The sequence below is a fragment of the Hipposideros armiger genome, unplaced genomic scaffold (assembly GCF_001890085.2).
Source record: "Hipposideros armiger isolate ML-2016 unplaced genomic scaffold, ASM189008v1 scaffold_207, whole genome shotgun sequence".
In the NCBI taxonomy this organism is placed as follows: Eukaryota; Metazoa; Chordata; class Mammalia; order Chiroptera; family Hipposideridae; genus Hipposideros; species Hipposideros armiger.
This window is the reverse complement of record NW_017731557.1, coordinates 1,239,544-1,259,092: the sequence shown is the minus strand read 5'-3', so window position 1 is coordinate 1,259,092 and position 19,549 is coordinate 1,239,544. Positions and strand designations below refer to the sequence as shown.

Below are 19,549 nucleotides of genomic sequence, written 5' to 3'. Positions count from 1 at the left end.
AAATACAAACAAAAAAACAGTCATTATAATTAAAAGTTTTTCTTACAGGATATGCCACTTAATGTGAATGTTCTGTTACCTCATACCAAGAGCATGTTCATAAAAATGAGTTTATTCTAGAATCTCAGAGTACTTCCCTTGGATATCATCCTCATTCTGGCCTCACTTTTAGAGTCACATTAAGTTATACCTAAGATTTCTCCCACTGAATACTCAAATGACAGAGACTCTATGCTTAACCATCATGAAAAATGCACCTGCCTCTCACATCGGAACAGCCCAGACTCACCGTCACCCCAGACCAGACAGACCACCACAGAAAAAGCACGAGAGCAGGAGGAGACTAACGTCACCTCTCTGCCTGCTACAGAACCACCCTCTGTACACCTATTATTACCTGCATTGTGTGGGAGGGTGACCTGGGCTCAGGAAGAGATAGAGACTGAACACACCCGACGGCCATCATGCAGCCAACATGCGAGCCCAAGGCTGTGAGCCTCTCAGTTGCTTATTCTCTGTTGTACTATCCCTCCTTCCCACAAAACCCAGCTCTCCATGAGGTCCTTCAACTTGTCCCTCTGTCACATGATGGTCAGACCCCAGCAAGTTAAGTAAACAGGGCACATAAGGAGGCTGAAGTTCCTGTCCTAGCTAACCGACCTGCCATGTAATGAAGGCAAACTCACTCAAGCTACTGTACCTGTTTCCTTATCAAAAATACAGTGACAATAATCTCTGTTCCACTTCAAAAAAAAACAAAAAAACCTGTAAATCACCAAGCAAATGCTCAAAATGAATTCTGCTATTCTGATTATCAAAATGGATTATTTAATTAAGGTGGCTTGCCTGTGAACTCCACATGGTTTTCCCTGTATTACTTTGACTCCTCGGAACAGAGTCAGCAAACTATGGCACTCAAATCAAATTTGGCCCACTGGCTGTTTTGCAACATAGCTACGCCCATTCTCATACAAACTGTGGATGGCTACTTTTCTGACCAGGACAGAGCTCAACAGTGGGACATAAACTGCATGGCCTGCAAAGTCTAAAGTATTTACTCTCTGGCCCTTTACAGAAAAATTTTGCCAGGCCCCACCTTTAGTAACTAAAGAGACTAGTTAACAAGTTATCAGAGGCCAAAGAGAAGAGCTTACAAGTTACGATAAATTTTGGATTGTCCTCAAACTGTACTATTTTCCATATACATAACTTATGTGTCAAAGGATTTAACATATTATAAACAAACACACAAAGAGAAAAGCAAATTAGAAAACTACTTTTTTTTAGTAATAAAGTTATATTAAAGCAGTAAAGTCCGCAAAGATATCTGGTATGTCTAAAAATAAATTTTAAATTTTTCTGTTTTTCTGAAGAATCATAATCTATAAGTTTTACAAAATTACCATTCTTTAAAAAAAATTAAATCATGTCCCTCAGATTATCCAGCATTTGAATTAAAATGTAAAGACAGAAATAACTCAAGATGTAAATGAAATACTTCCCATAATTGCCAACGTGAAACGGTTCATTACTATGCCTTCTTTCTTTCTTTTTTTTTTTTAAATTAAACTCCTCTGCCAACCCTTTTGTGGCAGAGTTGAGAAATGGTTTTGAAATATTTTTGTAAATAATTTTTCTGCATTTTGAACAGGCTCCGTGTATTCTGTTCCTAAACATCTGCTTAAATGCCAGAGAGGAAAGTGTGTAGCGTGTTTTAACAAGCAGACTTCCTCTGTTTCTCAAAGTCTTTAAATATTTAGTTTCAAAATGAATACTCTATAAGCCAAAAATTTACCACCCATCCGATTACTCTGTCATTTCTACTGTAAGGATTTATGAAAAATGCAAGGGGGGGTGGGGGGAGCAGACATTGTTGGTGAGGATGGAGGAGGGAAAGCAAGCAATGAGAGTGAGGAAAACCATCAAGAAAAGCAAAAGTGAAGAAAGCCATTAAGTCCAATAAGAACCTGTTGGGAATTGTGTTTTCCTTTCCCTCCCTTGTCTATAACTCTCCAAAAACGCCAAATAATAATATTACTTATTACTCATGCAACATCGTAAGATTTTGGAGATGGACTGAATTTCAGAGGTCACTATATGGAAGCCATTTATTTTATGGATGAGGAAAGCTGAGGTCCAGAAATGTGAACTGTCACACCCTGTGGATTAGCTGGTAGTTAGTAGCAGGACCAGGACCGGAATCCCGTCTCCTGATCGTCAGTTCAACACACTTTCCCATTAGACTCGGCTCTCTGCCCTGCGAAGCGTAATGTGCCATTTGGCACCTACTAGCTGAATTCTTTTTTAAAAATATGCCCGAAGTACCCCTATCATAGCCAGGAAACTCACAATACCCTTTTAAATAGTATCTATGAGTGCATGTTTTTTCCAAGTACAGACTACCAAGAATACTGCTTCAGCCTCAGAAGGATTAGCAGTCACAATAAAGCAGAATAATCGAAGAGCTAATAAGGACCTCAGGCTGCTCCCTTGTATTCTGTCTTGATGAAAATCAGTTTGAAAGAGACACCCCCTTCTCCTAACCCCCAGACACACACTCCCAAGACTAAACAGCAATATTCCATAAAAAGCCCAGATCTAGCCAGTGTTATTATCTGTCTGACATTTGGGTTATTCTTGTGAGTAACTCATAAAGTAACGTGGGTGTCTGTGATTATTTGAGTACACATGGCAAACCATAATTGGTCAAAAAATAATAAAAGACATTTTTCCGTGACAAAAATACTGTATTGAATGACAACATGGCAGCGTGACAGCACTCAGTGGACCGCAATACTTTCTCCATTTACGAAAAAAGTAAAAAAGAAACAAAAAAAAATTTTTTTGAAAAGTAAAAAAGCCTTTTTTTGCAGCTGGTAACTAGCATAGCTATTTAAATTATGTATGAACTATTAAAAGGTTTTGAGCACTGACAGTAATCTACTAGCATATCTTCCCCCAAATCCATGTCATATTTCAATTTTTAATTCAGTCTTTTGATACAGAGCAGAAACGTGGCCAAAGATGCAAGTCCGTGTCCCCTTCTACAGCCAAAATACAGGATTTTGACAATTTTTAGAATATCTTTAGAACACGGCTATCTGTGAAGTAAAAATTTAAATGTAATCCCCACCATCCAAATTTTACAACATGAGTCAAATCTATCACACATTCTACGTATCACTGAGAAGATAAAACCTGAAGTTGATCAATGTAAGTTGTGGTTTAGGGTTCTTAATCTAAAACCATTCCCTTCCGTCAACTGATACCTCACCATCACCACACAGCTGCATAAATGATAAGCAATAAAAGGTAATATCCTAGTTGCCATTTCTCTAAGAAACCAATAATCAGGGTAAAAACTATTCCAAAAGTAATTAAAAAGATCTCGTGAAAAAAGCATATTTGTACTCATAGACAGAAACCCATTCAAGCAGAGCGCTGTGTGAGTGGAGGGTTGGTGTGGGGGGGAGAGGTGTCTAAATGCCACAGTCTCATAAAACTATTTGGTAAGGACAGTTAGGGACCATGGAGGAACTCACCCACTCGGAAGTTCGTGGCCGTCAGGGTGTCGGCAGCATGACCATTCTCACTAATGAGAGTGGTGGTGTTCCCCTTCTCACAGCTGTTCTGACAGCTGCCCTTGGTGCAGGTCACTTTACAGATGCTCGGAGTAAAGACCACCTTGATGCGGCCAGTGTGGTTACTCACTAGGAGCGGAGGCAGGGAGAAAAAGAACAACAAACACATCAGCTTAGTATCCATGAACTTGCCTTAGAAAGTTTAAAAAAAAAAAAAAAAGAAAAAAAGAAAGGAAAGGAGCAAAAGGGGTAAAGAGAGAGCCCACAACCCGACAGGTTTAAGGAAAGAGGGAAGCCTTTAGTGCTCGCTGCTCTGTATCCAGTGGTGTCTCTGAAACAGGAGTAGGAAGCTTAGCAAACAGAACTCTGGGATGCACTCCAAAACCACATTTGAAGTCGAGTCACTGGAGTGGGATTACTAACCACAATGCTGCACTTTATTCACGGCAGACAAAGAGCAGTACCGAGGGCACGACAGATGAAAGAGCCAACCCTGACAGGCAGATGTAATGCAAAGAGGTTGGCCCTGCACCTAGTGGTGAATAAACTCTTGTGTCCTGGCCGTGCATACTTTCCCTGTTTCTCCACTTATGAAGTCACTATTTGCAGCCCGACCCCTGGAAATGTTTTAGGCATGCGGCATGTCTGAAAACATCTGTCTCAAATCTCCTGGCACTCTCAGCTGAAGTGATCAAATCCTGTGACGCAGCCGCAGGAGCCCATTTCTTTTTCACAACTCTGGGGCATTATTGCTCCACGTAAATGTACGCAACATATATTCTGCTTTCCTGTGAACAGGGTCCCTCTAAGAAAGAGTGAGGCCAGGTCACAGAGCTACATGGTTGCCTCCGTTCAAATACCATCCTGGAAGCTCTCACCGCTGCCATATTCCCAGGCCACCTAAGGCAGGTACTTCTTTCATTCCCGTGGTCCTCTCTCACTCAAATGCCGTAATTTGACTACATAGCAGAAGCAGCACAGTGTCACAAAATGGGCACACATCTAAAGGTCAGATTCTGGGCTGGAATTCTGGCTCAACCATGCTGTGACTTTGGACATGTCATTTCACCTTTTCTCTAAAACATGAGGGAACTGGAACTGAAGTTTTCTAGCCAGTTCTAACTTTAATGTCTATATCAGGGGTCGGCAAACTATGGCCCCTGGATCAAATCTGACCCACTAACTGCTTTTATAAATAAAGTGTGATTGGAACACAGCCATGCTCGTCCATTTACATATTACCTAAGGTTGCTTTTGTGCTATAAAAGCCAAAGAGAATGTGTGGCCTCGCCCAGAACTGCTGTTCACAGCCAAGTACCAATATAAACTCTCAGGCAAAGCAGACTACAGAAACCCTATTTTGACCTCTGCATCTGTGATCTGCCCCCAGCCAGGTCGTTCCTCTTTCCAGGAGCATATGCAGAAAGCAAAGATGGTAGCAGCAGATGGTTCGTCTCTGAGGCTTTAAGGCTGGTGGAAAGCAGTGCCCTTCCTGCTGCCACCGTGTTGCTGCAGTAGCCAATGGGGAGACTGGCTCTGGGCCAGCCTTTCCTCTGCCATCTCCTGCCTGCCAGAAGCAATTCCCCCCACACTGCTTTGATTTGACCAGGATATTTTTCAGAAAACCATCCAGGAGGCCTCTATAGGACCTCAACAGAATCAACTGTGGTCCAAATCTGAGCTTGGAAACAAAACCTTAACCAAATAAGATATTAGAATGTCAGGCTGGAATGAGCCCGTAAAGGTCCTCTGACACAACCCTTATTTAAAGCTTTCTAGTGACAGGGAGCTCATTAGCCACTAAGAACACATTCTAGTGATGGGCAGTTCCTAACAAGCACTCTTCCTTCATGAGCTGAAGACGTCCTCACAGTCAGCTGCACCCCTTAATCCTAATTCAGCTCCCACATTGTAATGCCTCTTCCACACGATAGCCTTTCCACTGCTCAAAGAGAACTGCCTTATAAACAAAGAAAGCTGACTGACTTTAAAAGGGACTTGAAGAGCTCAGCTTGGGTTGGCCCTTTCACTTCACAGAAGAAAACAATTCCTCTGGAGGAAAAATATCCTCACAGTGCTTTTCCAATGTTTTTCCAAGACCATTCCTCATTCGCCAGTGGTTCTAACACAGGAGATCAGGACACACAATCTGAGGTGCGGAGATATCCTAGAGGCCAACCAGATCTTCCAGCATCTTACAAAACGGCATCCAGAAACTTTTCCATTAAGGGCCAAACAGTAAATATTTTAGGGCTTTAGGCCAAAAAGTCTCTGTTGCAACTATTCAACTTTGTTATGGCAGCAGGAAAGCAGCCTGTCAAAAATAAGATGTAAATAAATGGGTGTAGTTGTGTTCCAATAAAACTTTATTTAAAGAAACAGTTTGCCGACCACTGCTTTAAATGCTTACACGGCATTAAAATTTTTTCTTAAGCCTGTATCTCAGAAATTTTTAAAACTACAACAGAATTCTGATTTCATGATCAGACAAAATTCACCCAGTTTGATTTTTTTACAGTAGCACACAAAAAAACAGCCTACATTCTAAGTTGTCAAACCATGCTTACAATACCTTGCAAATACCTGTGTACGTGTGTGAAGCCCAAGAAAAAAAAGAGACAACATCGTCCTACTTCAAAAGAACATAAACGTATATTGTTTCTGGCTCTCGGTACCATAATGAAATTAGAAATGGTGTGCCAACTATTTTGTCTTCTCTGGCATGAACTCGCAGCACCAGCAGCTGCCATGCAGAGGCTCATACCATCACCTAAATTATGCTCACTTAGGCGAACGCAGAGATCCAAAAAAAGCAAGCACTTAATCATTATTCCCATATCCCCTCCCAGCTACAGTAGTCACTTTATAGGCACTTGAGAATCTTCAGACCTATTGTTTTAAAAAACTTATTCTATTTCTTTGCCCAAAAAAAAAAAATGGCTTAGAATCATGTGGATTTTCAAAAAGGCAGAGATAGTTTCACATGACTTCATTCTGATTTTTACAATGTTCACATCTTCTTGGAAGCAGAAGATACATTTTATTTCCTATTTCCCCTTGTGTTTTACAAGAATTCTAGTGTAAAGTAATCTAATTCTAAAACAGACACTTGTATTCTCAGCGGGTCCACTTGTGTCTTCACGCAGCATTTATTTCTTCATTATAACTAGCTTTAGTTTCTCCCGTCAATCTCCAAACCACTACTGAAAAACTCACAACTGTTTGACACTAGATTGTCATTCACAGCTCTAACAGGAGCGCCACAAGCATTAAATGGATCAGAAAATACACTGTCCTGTCCCCACTCCTTTAAAATCATTTCCACATACCTAGGGTGTCGTGTAAAGAGTTTAAGTTTTAATGTACTCCAAACGAGGGTGCACGGCTCTGAGGTTCCAATTCTCACATGTGACAAGCTGAAGACAATACCATTCATCTCTGTAGGGTTCAGTGGGAATTTGGTAACAGTGGCCTTTCCTACAGAGGCCATTTGGTCTTTGAAGAGGTATCTTCCTCAAATACCTCGAATAAATTAATACTCAAGGACCCCTGGTGCCTTCCATAGAGTAGGTGCCAAATAAATGTGGAATGAATGAACGGACCCAAAGGATGACTAGATCCCCCCCGAGACTGGGGACTCACCGGATGCTCGAGTCATCATGGTCTAAGGCCTTGCTTCACCAGTGAGGAAGGAAAGCGAAGCCCACGGTCAAATCAGTGGTAGACTGTCCCTAGGGACGCCTATTGGCTGATCAAGAATTACAATCTGAGAAGCAAACGTCAGGCCATTCAGGAGTTAACAGGGAAAGTGTTGGCACAGCTTTCAACATGCTTGGTCCCTCTGATGAAACAATGTAATTTTTAGATCCCTGTAGGTAAATCAGTCCCAGAATTCTGAAGCAAGCACTTTCAAACCTTGGGTTTTAGAGGCTTGGCGAGAAACATAGATTGCCTGGAGCTGTGTAGCACCTCCACTGGGCCTCCTAGTCAGTCAGTCAGTCAAGACACTCAAGAGTCAACATCCTGTCTGCAGCTTCTGCCAGACCCTGTGTGAATTTATACCTCCAAGAAGAGGCCCTGGCACATGGCTTAAAACAAACCACAGACATTCAGGGTGAATGGCAACGGGAATGGAAGCAAAGCCGATACCCTCTCCCTATAAAAAGCTTTCAGTTCTGCTTTCCAATCATTGATGACAGAGAGAAATTCAAAAATGTGAAAATGGTTCTTGACAAATGGACTTCAGGCTAGAAAAAGAGCACAGCTGCCATCTTTTAGTCATTAGACTAGGATGTGACCAAAAGCAAAGGCAGCCAAAGAAATAAATATAACAAGTTCAAGACTCACATCAGATGTCATGAACAAACACAGTCTCCCCCTGCATTCACCCAGAATGCTCCGACAGCACATCAGCACGCATCCAACTTAAACAGCAGGGACCCACTAGCACAGGCAATATCCTCTGGGAAGGAGAAGCAACCTCTCTGTGGTGAAGCCATCACCCTGCCCATTAACTGAGGCCTGCTTAAGGAGACCTCGGAACTGATTCAGTACCCAGGTCACCTGCAAGAGAAACTGAGCTAATAGCTCATTCTTTCACTTGCAGCCCATTGCTCGCCCGAAGGCCAAGAATTCTTTGAAGGACAAATCATAAAAGTACTAAGTAATGCTTAGAATAACAAGACTTGATTGTTCAGCTCTCCAGGCTTGCGTAAGTCCTCCTGGACTATTAAAATAATGCCCATAGAATACTCTGTGTTCCTAGAGAATGGTACTATGTTAGTAGAAATTAACATCAAACCTGTTACCTCATCAGGTTGCTCCAGTCCTGGAAAGCCCTCCAAGAGGGAACCTCGAATGAGATTTCTAGTTCTGATGTGGGTATGTCCTTAGATAAGAATCTAGAGTTACATTCCAGTACTGTCTTGAGTTTTTCTAGGCAGCAATAACTAAATGAAGAGGCAGGGAGATAAATAGTTGCTATACCAGTTATGTAAGTTAAAACATCTGAGTTTTCTCCTCCTTTCAATTCTCCCTTAATATTCACTGAGGGAAACTATGTCAGTTACTCATCTCTCTCTTACACATACGTATATGATTTCCTTCCATTTTTACACATATAAGAAGGCAGACCTACAGAGAGGCAAACAAACAAACAAACAAACAAACAAAGAGTATGTTAAATCATTTAATACAAGATTAAATTTTGGGGAATACTCTGAGTTTCTGAAAGAATTCCTTATTGCTTATCAAAGAGCAGGTATCAAGTGTATACCATGTTTGAAAATGTAAAATACAGTTCCCAAAATATCTATTTGGGCAGAAATGCAGACGCTACCTGGTCATACAGTCTCAAGTATGACCTTGCTTATTGTTTCACTAAGAAAATAGAAGCTCTAAAGGCCCAGACCCGCCAACTTACCTGAATCTGTAGTTGTCCTGCCTTCCTCCTCCAGGAGGTGGTCCTATCTACGGCCAACCCCTCCACTGAAGCAATGAATCCCCTTCTTCTCTTGCATACTCAACGACGTCCTTCTCTGTTCATTCCCGTTAGTGTGCAAACATGCTGTACTATTTGCCATCTTTCAAGAATACCCCTCTTCTCATTGTCCCCATTGTACTCTGTTGCAGATAGTGCCCTATTTCCTCTGCTCTCCTGATGGCAAACCTCCTCGAAAGAGCTGCTCTACTGGCTATCTGCACTACCTCCTCTCCCATTCTCGCTTGAACCTGCCGCAATCAAGCTTTCCCTCTCAACACGTCACCCATTTGAAGGTCACCAGTGGCCTCCATGTTGCCGAATCCAATGGCAAATTCTCTAGCTATTGTTCACTCAAACTTTCAGGCCATCGGACAGTAGAACACTGCTTCATAAAATACACTTTCTTCACTTAACTTCTAGGTTACCCAACTCTCTCATGCCTTTCTCTCCTACCTCAATGGCCACTGCACCTTATGATCCTCCTATCCAGGGAAGGCCCCAGAGCTCAGTCTTTATAGCATTCTCTTTTCTATACTAACTCCCCAGGTGATGATATCCTGTCCTATCTCCTGGATTTAAATACCATCTACAGACTTCTGTATTAAATGTTTAACTCTAGCCTGGACCACCTCTACCTTGTGTATGTGTGTGTGCATATGGGTGTGGGTGTGGGTGTGGGTGTGAATGTGTGTGCACGCACGCATGTATCCAAGAATCCAACTATCCAACTGCTTATGGAACTCTGCTAGGGAGAAGTCTAATGTCTAATTGACATCTCACGCAAAACATATTCAAAATTAAGCTTTGATTCCTCCCTGGATCCAAATCCAACCCTGCTCTTCTTCATGTAGTCCCCCATTTCAGAAAATGGCAAGTCTATTCTTGACCTTTTGTCATCTGAGACTCAATACAACAGTAAACCCTGTTAATTCTACTTCCAGAAGATGATAATTTCTCACCACCTCCATGGCAAACACTCGGTGCAATCCGCCATCATCGTATGTCTGGATTATTTCGACAGTCTCCTAGCTGGACTTCCTGCTTCCACCTTGTGCTCCTACACTTCACTCCCCACACAACACTCAGTGCATCCTTTTTGTTGTTGTTTTTTTTGTTGTTGTTTTTATTTTGTTTTTTTAAGCTGAGCCATTCTGCTACCTGTTGGCAGCTCAGCGGCTGCTCAGCTCGGGCTGGGAATCGAACCGCTGTTGCTCAGAGCTCGCACTCTTGAGCGAGCTCTTAACCAACTGAGCCACTCGGCCGGCCCCTCAGTGCATCCTTTTTGAATGTATGTCAGCCAGATCAGGGTGCTCCTCCCTTCGGTGGCTTCCCATCTTAATCAGAAGCCGATGACCTGTGGAGCTCTCCACAGCTGGGACCTCTCTGACCTCATCTCCTATACTTCTCCCCAACCCACTCACTCTGGCTTCCTTGCTATTCCTCAAATACTTGGCACACACCTGTCTCGGGCCTTTGTAGTTGCTGTTCCTCCTGCCGAGAACACTCTTCCCCAGATATGCACAGCTTCTTTCCTCACCTCCTTCAAGACCTCTCCAGAATGTCACATTATCAGGAGGCCTTTTCTGTCAAAACTGCAACACTCCCACACATTATCTACCCCCTATACCCTGATTTATATTTCCTATTTACTAAAAAATCAATTTACATATTTAGTGTTTGATTCTTGTCATGAGAACACAAACTCCATGAGGGCAGGAATGAGTCTGGTCACTACTATATACCCAACATGTGTCACAAAGTAAGTGCTCAAGAAATTAAAATTGAATGAATAAACTTCACTGACAGGAAGCTAAATAACATAATATTTATTACAGAGTAACTGTTAGTAGCGTTAAAAGAAACAAAGAACACTCCTAGGAAAACTTTAGCGTCAAACTATACTTGTTATATGCTATGTTTGTCAGAGAGAAATATTTTGGCTGCAAAAGTTTCAGATCAAGGGAAACCGCAGTTGTTAGGAAACCCTGCAATCATTACAAAACACATTTCTCCCCAAATCATTAAAACATCACCCAAAAATGGCCAATGATATAAAAAACTAAAAATTTTCAACTAAACATGCCAATGAGAGGATAGCTGAATAAACAACAGGAAATAGATATTTCTCAAATACTTTTTCAAAAGCAAAACAATGACTTGCTCCCTAAATTTCACAACCTATTAAACGAAAAATCAAATTGATACATGATGGAAACTACCTCTAATTTTATAAATAAAATTTAGGATGTGTAAGGAGTTGTTTTTAAACCTATTTGTGATTTACCAAGTATCCATTCCCTTTGTTAGGCAAAGAACAACTAGGAAATTAAACACACTGCTACCCAGATTCTATTATGTGATGGGAATTGTCACCAGGCCATAAAACCCACCAAAGAAGAGAAATATATTTTGGTTCCCAGCTTGGGGAGATTGGCCAAAGGACTAAACAAAGTTCCAGCAATGAAGATAGTCGATTTCAACCCAAATTTCCACTTACTTCAGGAGTCAGGTCTAATTCCCTGTTTCACTCATTTAATCTTTGTTTTGCCTTGACTCAAGATTGAAGGACTAAGATTTTCACCTAGAATTATATTTTCTCACCTTCTATCTTGCCCTGCAGCCAGACACCCATGCCCCCAGCAGGACTGTAAAAAGCACACCTGGAGACTATGCAATTGTTTTTATCTTTCCTTTTTTCCCTTCAGAGTTTGTCCTCTTCAAATACCATTCATCATAAGTCCTCTTCTCTAAAAATATTTTTTAAACAGTCCTATTTTTATCCTTGGAACAAAATCAAATATGTTTGAAGGTATAATATATTTTACAGCCAGCAGACTAACTTTTAACCAACAAGTAGTTGACTTACCCAGCAGGATCTGACCCAGTGTTTGGGGAAAGCAAATACAGTTGGTAATAAAAGTGGAGAACTAGCCAAACAAACCAATGGCTTTTTGACATTTTCATTTTAGGACCCTTTTTGTAAAATATTTTTTTCTTTAACATCATAGACCCTGAAGGGATTCAACCGTCCAGGCAGACTTCAGTTTGCCAATGAGGCACACCCAAGACAGTGGAAGACAGGCTCTGGCCTACAGCCCAAGGAAAGAGGTGACCGCACTTGCTGAAGGTACCAGAACTAATACACCACAACTTGAAAATCCCAGCTATGCAGTCTGGAAATCTCTCCTCTGCCCCTAATGCTGATTACCAGAGAGCCTGCTGTTACCATCCCATCCGGAATGGACAAACGGTATTTGAAATGCTGTGATCAAGAGCCTAAGAAACACATTCCCCAAGATGACAGGACTTTAATCAGTTCAAAACTTTAAAAGAAGCACACAAGAAAGTCAGGGAGGGCGAGGGAGTGCACACTATACCCATTTTCTCGATTCTGACTTGACAACGCGCTCCTCAGCCTAGATCCAGAATCCTGACCATCATGGGAACCATACTTGGGGTTAAATGAGTTTGACCCAGGATTTTTTTTTTTTTTAATAACCATCAACACTCAAGATGTTACTCTTTCTAAGGGTTTGTCTCCCAAGGGAGAAATGCCATTTAAAAGAAGCATTTTTTTTTTCATGTGAAACACCTCTGTCTACCTTAAGAATCTGCCAGTCTCAGCAGCAGCACAGCAGCAGATTCCACCAGGATGACCATGGGAGGAGAGACTTAAGTACAAGGGACAAGAGGAAGATGTCACTATTGTGCCCGAGTGAACAGAACAAGCTGTAGAGAAGTAAAAGTAGATATGTACCTATCTCCTACCCTAATACTCATCTAATCTAGCTAGTTTTGCATGGGCACCTTACAGAAAAAGTGGGTTAGATATGGTTCCCGTGACTCACATTTTCTGTCCCTTAATTTTGGAACTGAATTAGGTTTTATTTATCCCCACATTTGTTGTTTTGCCAAAGAGAAGTAAATGGAGGCATTTGTTATCGGTCTATCACTCACCATTTCCATAAATAACATCTGCTTATTTGTATGAGGAGAAACAAGTCTGACTAAAAGGACAGATATCTACTGGGCTACGTGCTTACCAAGGAACAAATTCCATGACTTATTCACAAGCTTGATTAAGTGGGGGTTATTTCGTGTGAGGGTCCCAGATTATCTCCACCATATACTTTATGAGAATTAGGATTCCATATAAGACTATAAAATTGCTACGACAAATATTTCGGACAAAAATCAAACTCCTTCAAAAGAAATCAGGACCCTTTCCCATCTAGACTCAATGGAGCCTCACCTTCTGCAGCAGCCCATATAAAGCCAGGTCCCTGTCTGGTAGAACTGTACAACAGCCCTCACTCACACACCTACTTCCTTCACTGCAGTTTCCTCCCCACAGATAACCCTGCCGCCATTTTCCCCCACCTTTCATGCTTTCGATCCAACTAAACTACCCCTCCTCTCCATGATTTTCAGCAACCTAGACATGAACAAACATTACAACCCTCCACTTTCACTTGGCTCTTTGCACATTCTTCTATTTATGTACATTTCTCTATTTCTCCAACTTTCCCTGAGCCTCAATCAAACCAATGAAAACAGTTTATCATCTTATCCCCCTTTTCTGTTTATAACAAACATCCCACCTGGTGATTCTCCCTCTTTGGGAAGAGGAAAGAGTGTGTGCTAAGAAAAGAGTGACACAGGAAACATTGCAGGTGGGGGAAATGCAGATGAGTGACCCGAGTTCCTGTGAGCTCAGGCTGGGGATAGATGGGAATCCCATTGTCTAAAGAAAGGACAGAGAAGTGACTTTACTAAAACGACTAATATCTAAAGGTCACAAAAATTTTAATGGAGCTGAAAGCCATCAGAGTTCCATCACCTTCATTAGGGGGTGTGGAAATTTCCCTCTTACACTAAAGGCAGGCACAAGGAAGAAAATGACCTATTATTACTCAAAATTTCAATTCCATTTGAAAGAAAAACAAAAAAACAAAAAAACAGGGCAGAGAAGGAAACCAAACCCTGTGCCTGTGCAAGCATTTCGAGTTGCAGCAGCTGCCAGGTCAGAAGTAGGCATCTTGATGTGCCTCTGACGGACGCCCCTTCTTTCAAATAGGCAATAAAAATGTAGTGCAAACAAAATTATCATCATGTGAATGCATTTTATTTCAAGAACCACTGCGGAAGCTGAAGAAAAGAGCTTTTTTGCAACTGGCAAAACAACCCTCAACTTTGATGTATCAATGGGACAAAAAATCTGGTAAACCAATTAGTTATATAGAAGAAAGCTGGTATTCTTAAATCTCTGAAGTAATTCAGAACTATAGAATCACGGATATCTAAACTCACGAAATATAGATTCTGTGACTTTTTTTCTCCTCGCACAAACTTCTCTCTGCCTCAGTTTTTAAATGACTATCAAATGGCCCCATGTCTCTCCCCAGGGGACGACTGCCAACTTCAATAGATCTCATCATTAGAAAAGATTTTAGCCTAAAAGTCCCTTTTTTCAAAGTCATCGTATTATATCTAGCTATGCGCCAATATCATGTGATAAATAAAATTGAAAAATGATTATTGGCCAATACAAAATGAATTACTGATGTGCAACTCTGCATCATTGTAAGTTTTCCAGCTGTCAGTTCATTCTTTTTAGGTTACTCATTTTCAACTTCCTCTTTTGCTTTTGACTCTCCTCAGGATAGTGCCTTTCCTGTTGAACATTATGGTAGTTTTAACATTTATCCACAAATTCTTTGATACTTTGTTCTTGAAGAGGTGAAGTATAATTCCTCACCCTTGAGCATGGGCTGGTCTTAGTAACTCATGTCTAAAGGACAGATTAAAGTAGAAGTGATGCTTTGTGACTTCAGAGAGTAGGTCATAAAAGGCACTGCAGCTTCTGTCTGGGTGTCTCTCTCTCGAATCACTCACTGTGGGAGAAGCCAGCTCCCATATTATGAGAATACTCGAGGAGCCCAGGGAGAGGCCTAGATGGCAAAAAAACCTGAAGTCTCCTGCCAATAGCCATTGAGAGAGCTATCTTGAAAGCAGATCTTCCAACCCCAATAGGTGCTACCCTGATAGCAGCTTCACGAAAGAACCCGAGCCAGAACCAATCAGCTAAGGTGCTTCCGAATTCCTGAACCACAGAAACTGCAAGATGTTTGTTGCTGTAAGCCACTGAGGTTTGGAGTAATTTGTTACACAGACATAGATAACTATTGTAACATAAACACATACACATTCCTCTGCTTATCTTGTTAGCCTCGATTCTGAGAACATACTCGTAGAACCAGAATTTATGGACCTTTTTAAATGTACAGAGCACTGTCCGCATGATGGATGGACTAATGAAACATGTACTGAATGCCTACTAAGCTACAGAACTCAAAATACACACCACCATTATGCAGGTTACACTCATACGCACTTCACAGACAGGGAAACTACACAGACCTTCATCAGAAACTTGACCAAGGTCATTTTGTTAGGAGTGGTAGAGTTGGGGTTTCAGGGCACGGCCCTGTTCTTTCCTCACTACCCCAGTGCCTCTCCTACACTATTGATGGCATTCCGATGAAAACTATATGACACTAAGCACTGGTGAAGGCTGGGGTGAGAGAGAAAAACACAAATTGAGCACACACTATATGTTTAGCTATGTTACGTATCATGTCCTTCATCTAACTTTGTTCTTACAACAGTCCTACGGAATAAGTGTCAAGATTTTTATTTGACAGACAAACTAGTATTCAGAGGTTTTAATGGGACAGGATAAAAGTAAAACCACTCACAGGCTCCACCCTCCAGGATCTTGCAATCTACAGTGGAAAAAAAGACACACACGGAATAGTGCCACCCAACCCATCGAATTCACAAGATTGTGGCAGGGACCATATGAAATAATTTGTATGGATACAATTGATAAGCTGTTAAATACTATGCAAACACAAGAGGATAGCATTACACATGGTTAGCCCTTAGCGGAGCAACTGTGAGAAGAACCCAACCTAGTAGTGGTATTTACCCCATGATATATTATATAGCAAAACCCATAAGAGCTTCTAAAGATCGGAAAATTTCATCTGAAGATGTTTGCTTTTGTGATCATAATGACTATTAAAGACGCTAGAATAAAGTAAAATTCTATTGTGGGCTTTGCTTTCTACATAATTTCCAGATAAGACCTGATCGCTTGGCTTGTTTTGAAAGGTGTCAAATGGATTGCAACCAGCAGTAGAAACCCACTCATTAGAAAGTCTAATTTTGTATTTGAATAATTTTGTTAAGTTAAACAATTCTTGCCAGAAGCTCTATATTTAGGTAATTTTAAAAATGCTATTGTCATAAAAGTCCGGCTTACAATAAAGTTGACAAGTTTTTAAAATATAGTCAAATTTTGATTTTATACTCACCTAAAAATAACTTACACAAAAAACAAATGCAGCATTCTTTTCAATGAATAAGATTTGTTTTGGCAATTTTTAACTCATTCTATTTTTTGGTTCTTAAGAAACTTATATGAATAACATGCAGGGGATATTTTAAATAGTCAAATAATGTGCTAATATTGGAATATGGAATTAATGAATATCAAGCATTTAGCACAGTGGTGGGCACACAGTAAGTGCTAAACAGATAAAGAAGAGGAGGCTAGAACCTACATAGTGCCTTTGATGGGGCCAAATGAGTCTACGTCCATAGCCCTAATTACCTGCTCTTCAGAGACAAGAAGATAATGTACACTATCCTTAGCAGGTTTTCAAAAAAAAAACAAAACCATAGTATATGTTCTTGATGTATATTAAGGTGTGGTTTGGAAACTGGGATCTCTGACAAAAAACATTATGAATCATTTTCTCCACTAAGAGTCTTTTAAAAACTCCTTTACAAAGAGGCATCTAATTTTGCTATAGTTTCATGTTCAAGACAAGGCACAGCACTCATGATATGTATTTATACACATACCCCCTTGTGGTTGCCTGAAAACCCATACCAAAAAAAGATGATGAATGAATAGGAGGCATGATGGGATATCAGGAGTCTTACTGAAAAGGTTCCTGCCCACACTAATGAACTGATACTGAATGGTCTCCAGTCCATGTGAGCAAGAATCCCTGTGACCTGAGAATGCTCTGTTAAAAATCCAAATGGGTACTCAAACGTAAATGAAGAATAACACATCAAGCCCTACTGAACCCCCGGCCAGGGAGAACAATTCTTTAAGTGTTCCAGTGGTCTTGGGAACTCATGGAACTGGCCCATCCACTCCTCTGTCCATCTGCCAGCCCACCCCACGCTTTCTTAGAAATGAGGGGGTGTGGACAGGAGTGAGAGCTAAAAAAGGGAGTGAAGAAAAGAAGTGAAGCAGCTGGGTTTTCCCTCTCTAAAAGGCAATCTTTGGTGCTCTGAGATATCAGGACGTGCAGCTGTTAGAGGGAAGGGCACAAATAGAACATGTGTGAGCTGGGGTCTCTGCTGCCTACAACACAATGTGAGGGGTGCACATTATGCCAAGTGATGGGAAGGTACAGTAAAGCTGAGTGCAGTAATAAGGGGGATAAAAGTCTCAAGAAAATCCAGGAACAGTCAGCCATCTAAGCCAGGCCTCATGAAGACGAGGATGTATTTCGGTAACTGGGAAGACAGTAAGACTCCACAGTACTTTTAGCGACCCATTATACGTTGCCCTGTCCCCAGCCCTTTTCAGAAAACGCAATCGAACTTCGTTCTTGTACCCAACGTTAATACGCTACAAAGCGTCTCTGGCTGTTGCGGCTTCTACTTGGCCTTCCACTTCTGTGCTAGTTCCTTAATGTTATACCCTAACTTTCAAATTCCTTCAGAGCTTCTGATTAATTTCACCAGTATCATCCCTGGTGGGGACTGCTCTTCTGCCAGGCCCCCTTAGAGGCGGCCGGCCAGCACAGGTGGGTGTTTCCTGGGTCAAGGACCTACCCATTTCCTCGTCCACTGTAGCGAGAAGACAAGGTCACCACACTGGATTTTTACCTGGATGTATCCTCTCTGATTAAAACAGTATCGTCCGCTCTACTGAGACCAACAATTGACTTGTCCAGATTGTGTTGAAAGTAAATCTTCTGCCCAACTGATAAGGTAATGTAAGAAAAGCACTAAATGTCAAAGGAGTCGGCATGGCAGCAGACCGGATCCATGCCTTTTTCATGGCAGGAGGAAGGACAGAGCCACGCAAGGCCTCTCACAGCTCAGAACTGGCTGTCATTCCACCCACAGTCCATTAGTCAAAACAAAGTCACGTGGCCAAGGTCAAAGTCAGTGGGGTGGGAAAGTCTACTACACGCACAGGAAAGCCGTGGCAAGAGGGAGGAGGGAAGAAAATGACGCATCAATGAGATCTGGGCACGTGGGAGAAAGGGTTCTGGTTTCTCCTGGATCCGAGGCAGGCAGTACAGTCATGAGACGCACCTGCAGCCATTCTGTGGTTCATTAACAGAAGGAGAACAGCTGCCGGAGGGGTGTGGTTCCAGGCATCAGTCCCACACAAGAAGCCCCAAGGCCACCAACCCAGAGAACAGCGACGACCACCCTCTCGCCTGCTCTGTGGATGTTCTTCTTTCTTTCACTAAAGCTTTCTAAATCTGTTTCGAGGATACAGAGGATTTTAAATAACTAAGATGTTCTTCACAAAAGCAACCACCGCCTATTAAAATGCTTTCATTTAGTTAAAAAAAAAAAATGAACCTTGAGAGAACTTGTGAAGTACAGTTAGCGCCACAAGTATGTATTTTTTTAAACGGATATCGGATATGTAGATAATGTAAGAAGCTCCCAAAAGTAACTGCTTAAATAACACATTTATATATGATGGAATACATATGTATACATGTATATACATACATATACATACATTATACATATAAACATGTATGTATTCTGTGGTTTAATGTTTGCCTGTCAGGGAATTACTCAAATATAACCATACTGCAATTGCCTTAGGAAAGAAAGGTCTTCCTCCTGCTCCAGCTGTGTATGAACTTTTCTTTTCTTTTCTTTTCTTTTTTTTTTTTGGTGAAAGCCTAGGTTTAATTGGAGACAAGATCAAAGGATTGATTATCGATCAACAGACTGACTGATTTATCGTCAAAGTGGACAACACTTGAGCAGCTCACAGGGGTCCTGTGCTCCCCCCTGGGGGTTGGGGGGGGTCCATCTCAATGGAGGCCAGTTACACCTGGCCCTGGGGCAGGGAGGGGGGCAGACTTTGCCCAGCTCTCACCCCACAGATGAACCGACTCCCCATCAAACAACAGCACTGAGCCCACCCTTTTGGGGTCTATTGTACAGTTTGTATAATACAGCAGGAATGGGGACTCTCCCTCTGGGAGACCCCCATCCTTCCTTCCCCTGACTGGGTCAGCAGGGGAAGGGCAAGTTTATTTTCCCTTTTTGCCTCTGTAGAATAATTTACAAACCAACCTTACAGTATGTACAAAAAGAAAAAAAAAGTAAAAGAAAGAAAAAGAAAAGAGAAATAAAACAA

The 19,549-nt window shown here is 41.5% G+C and overlaps 1 protein-coding gene across 1 annotated transcript in view; it reads right to left on the bottom strand.

Annotated features, from left to right (window-relative positions):
- Positions 1 to 19,549, bottom strand: part of LTBP1 (latent transforming growth factor beta binding protein 1) — a 371,909-nt gene that overhangs the window by 222,309 nt on the left and 130,051 nt on the right. Inside the window, exon 5 of the mRNA XM_019653802.1 lies at positions 3,543 to 3,710. Coding sequence (XP_019509347.1) covers positions 3,543 to 3,710 — 168 coding nt within the window. The remainder of the gene's footprint in view (positions 1 to 3,542; positions 3,711 to 19,549) is intronic.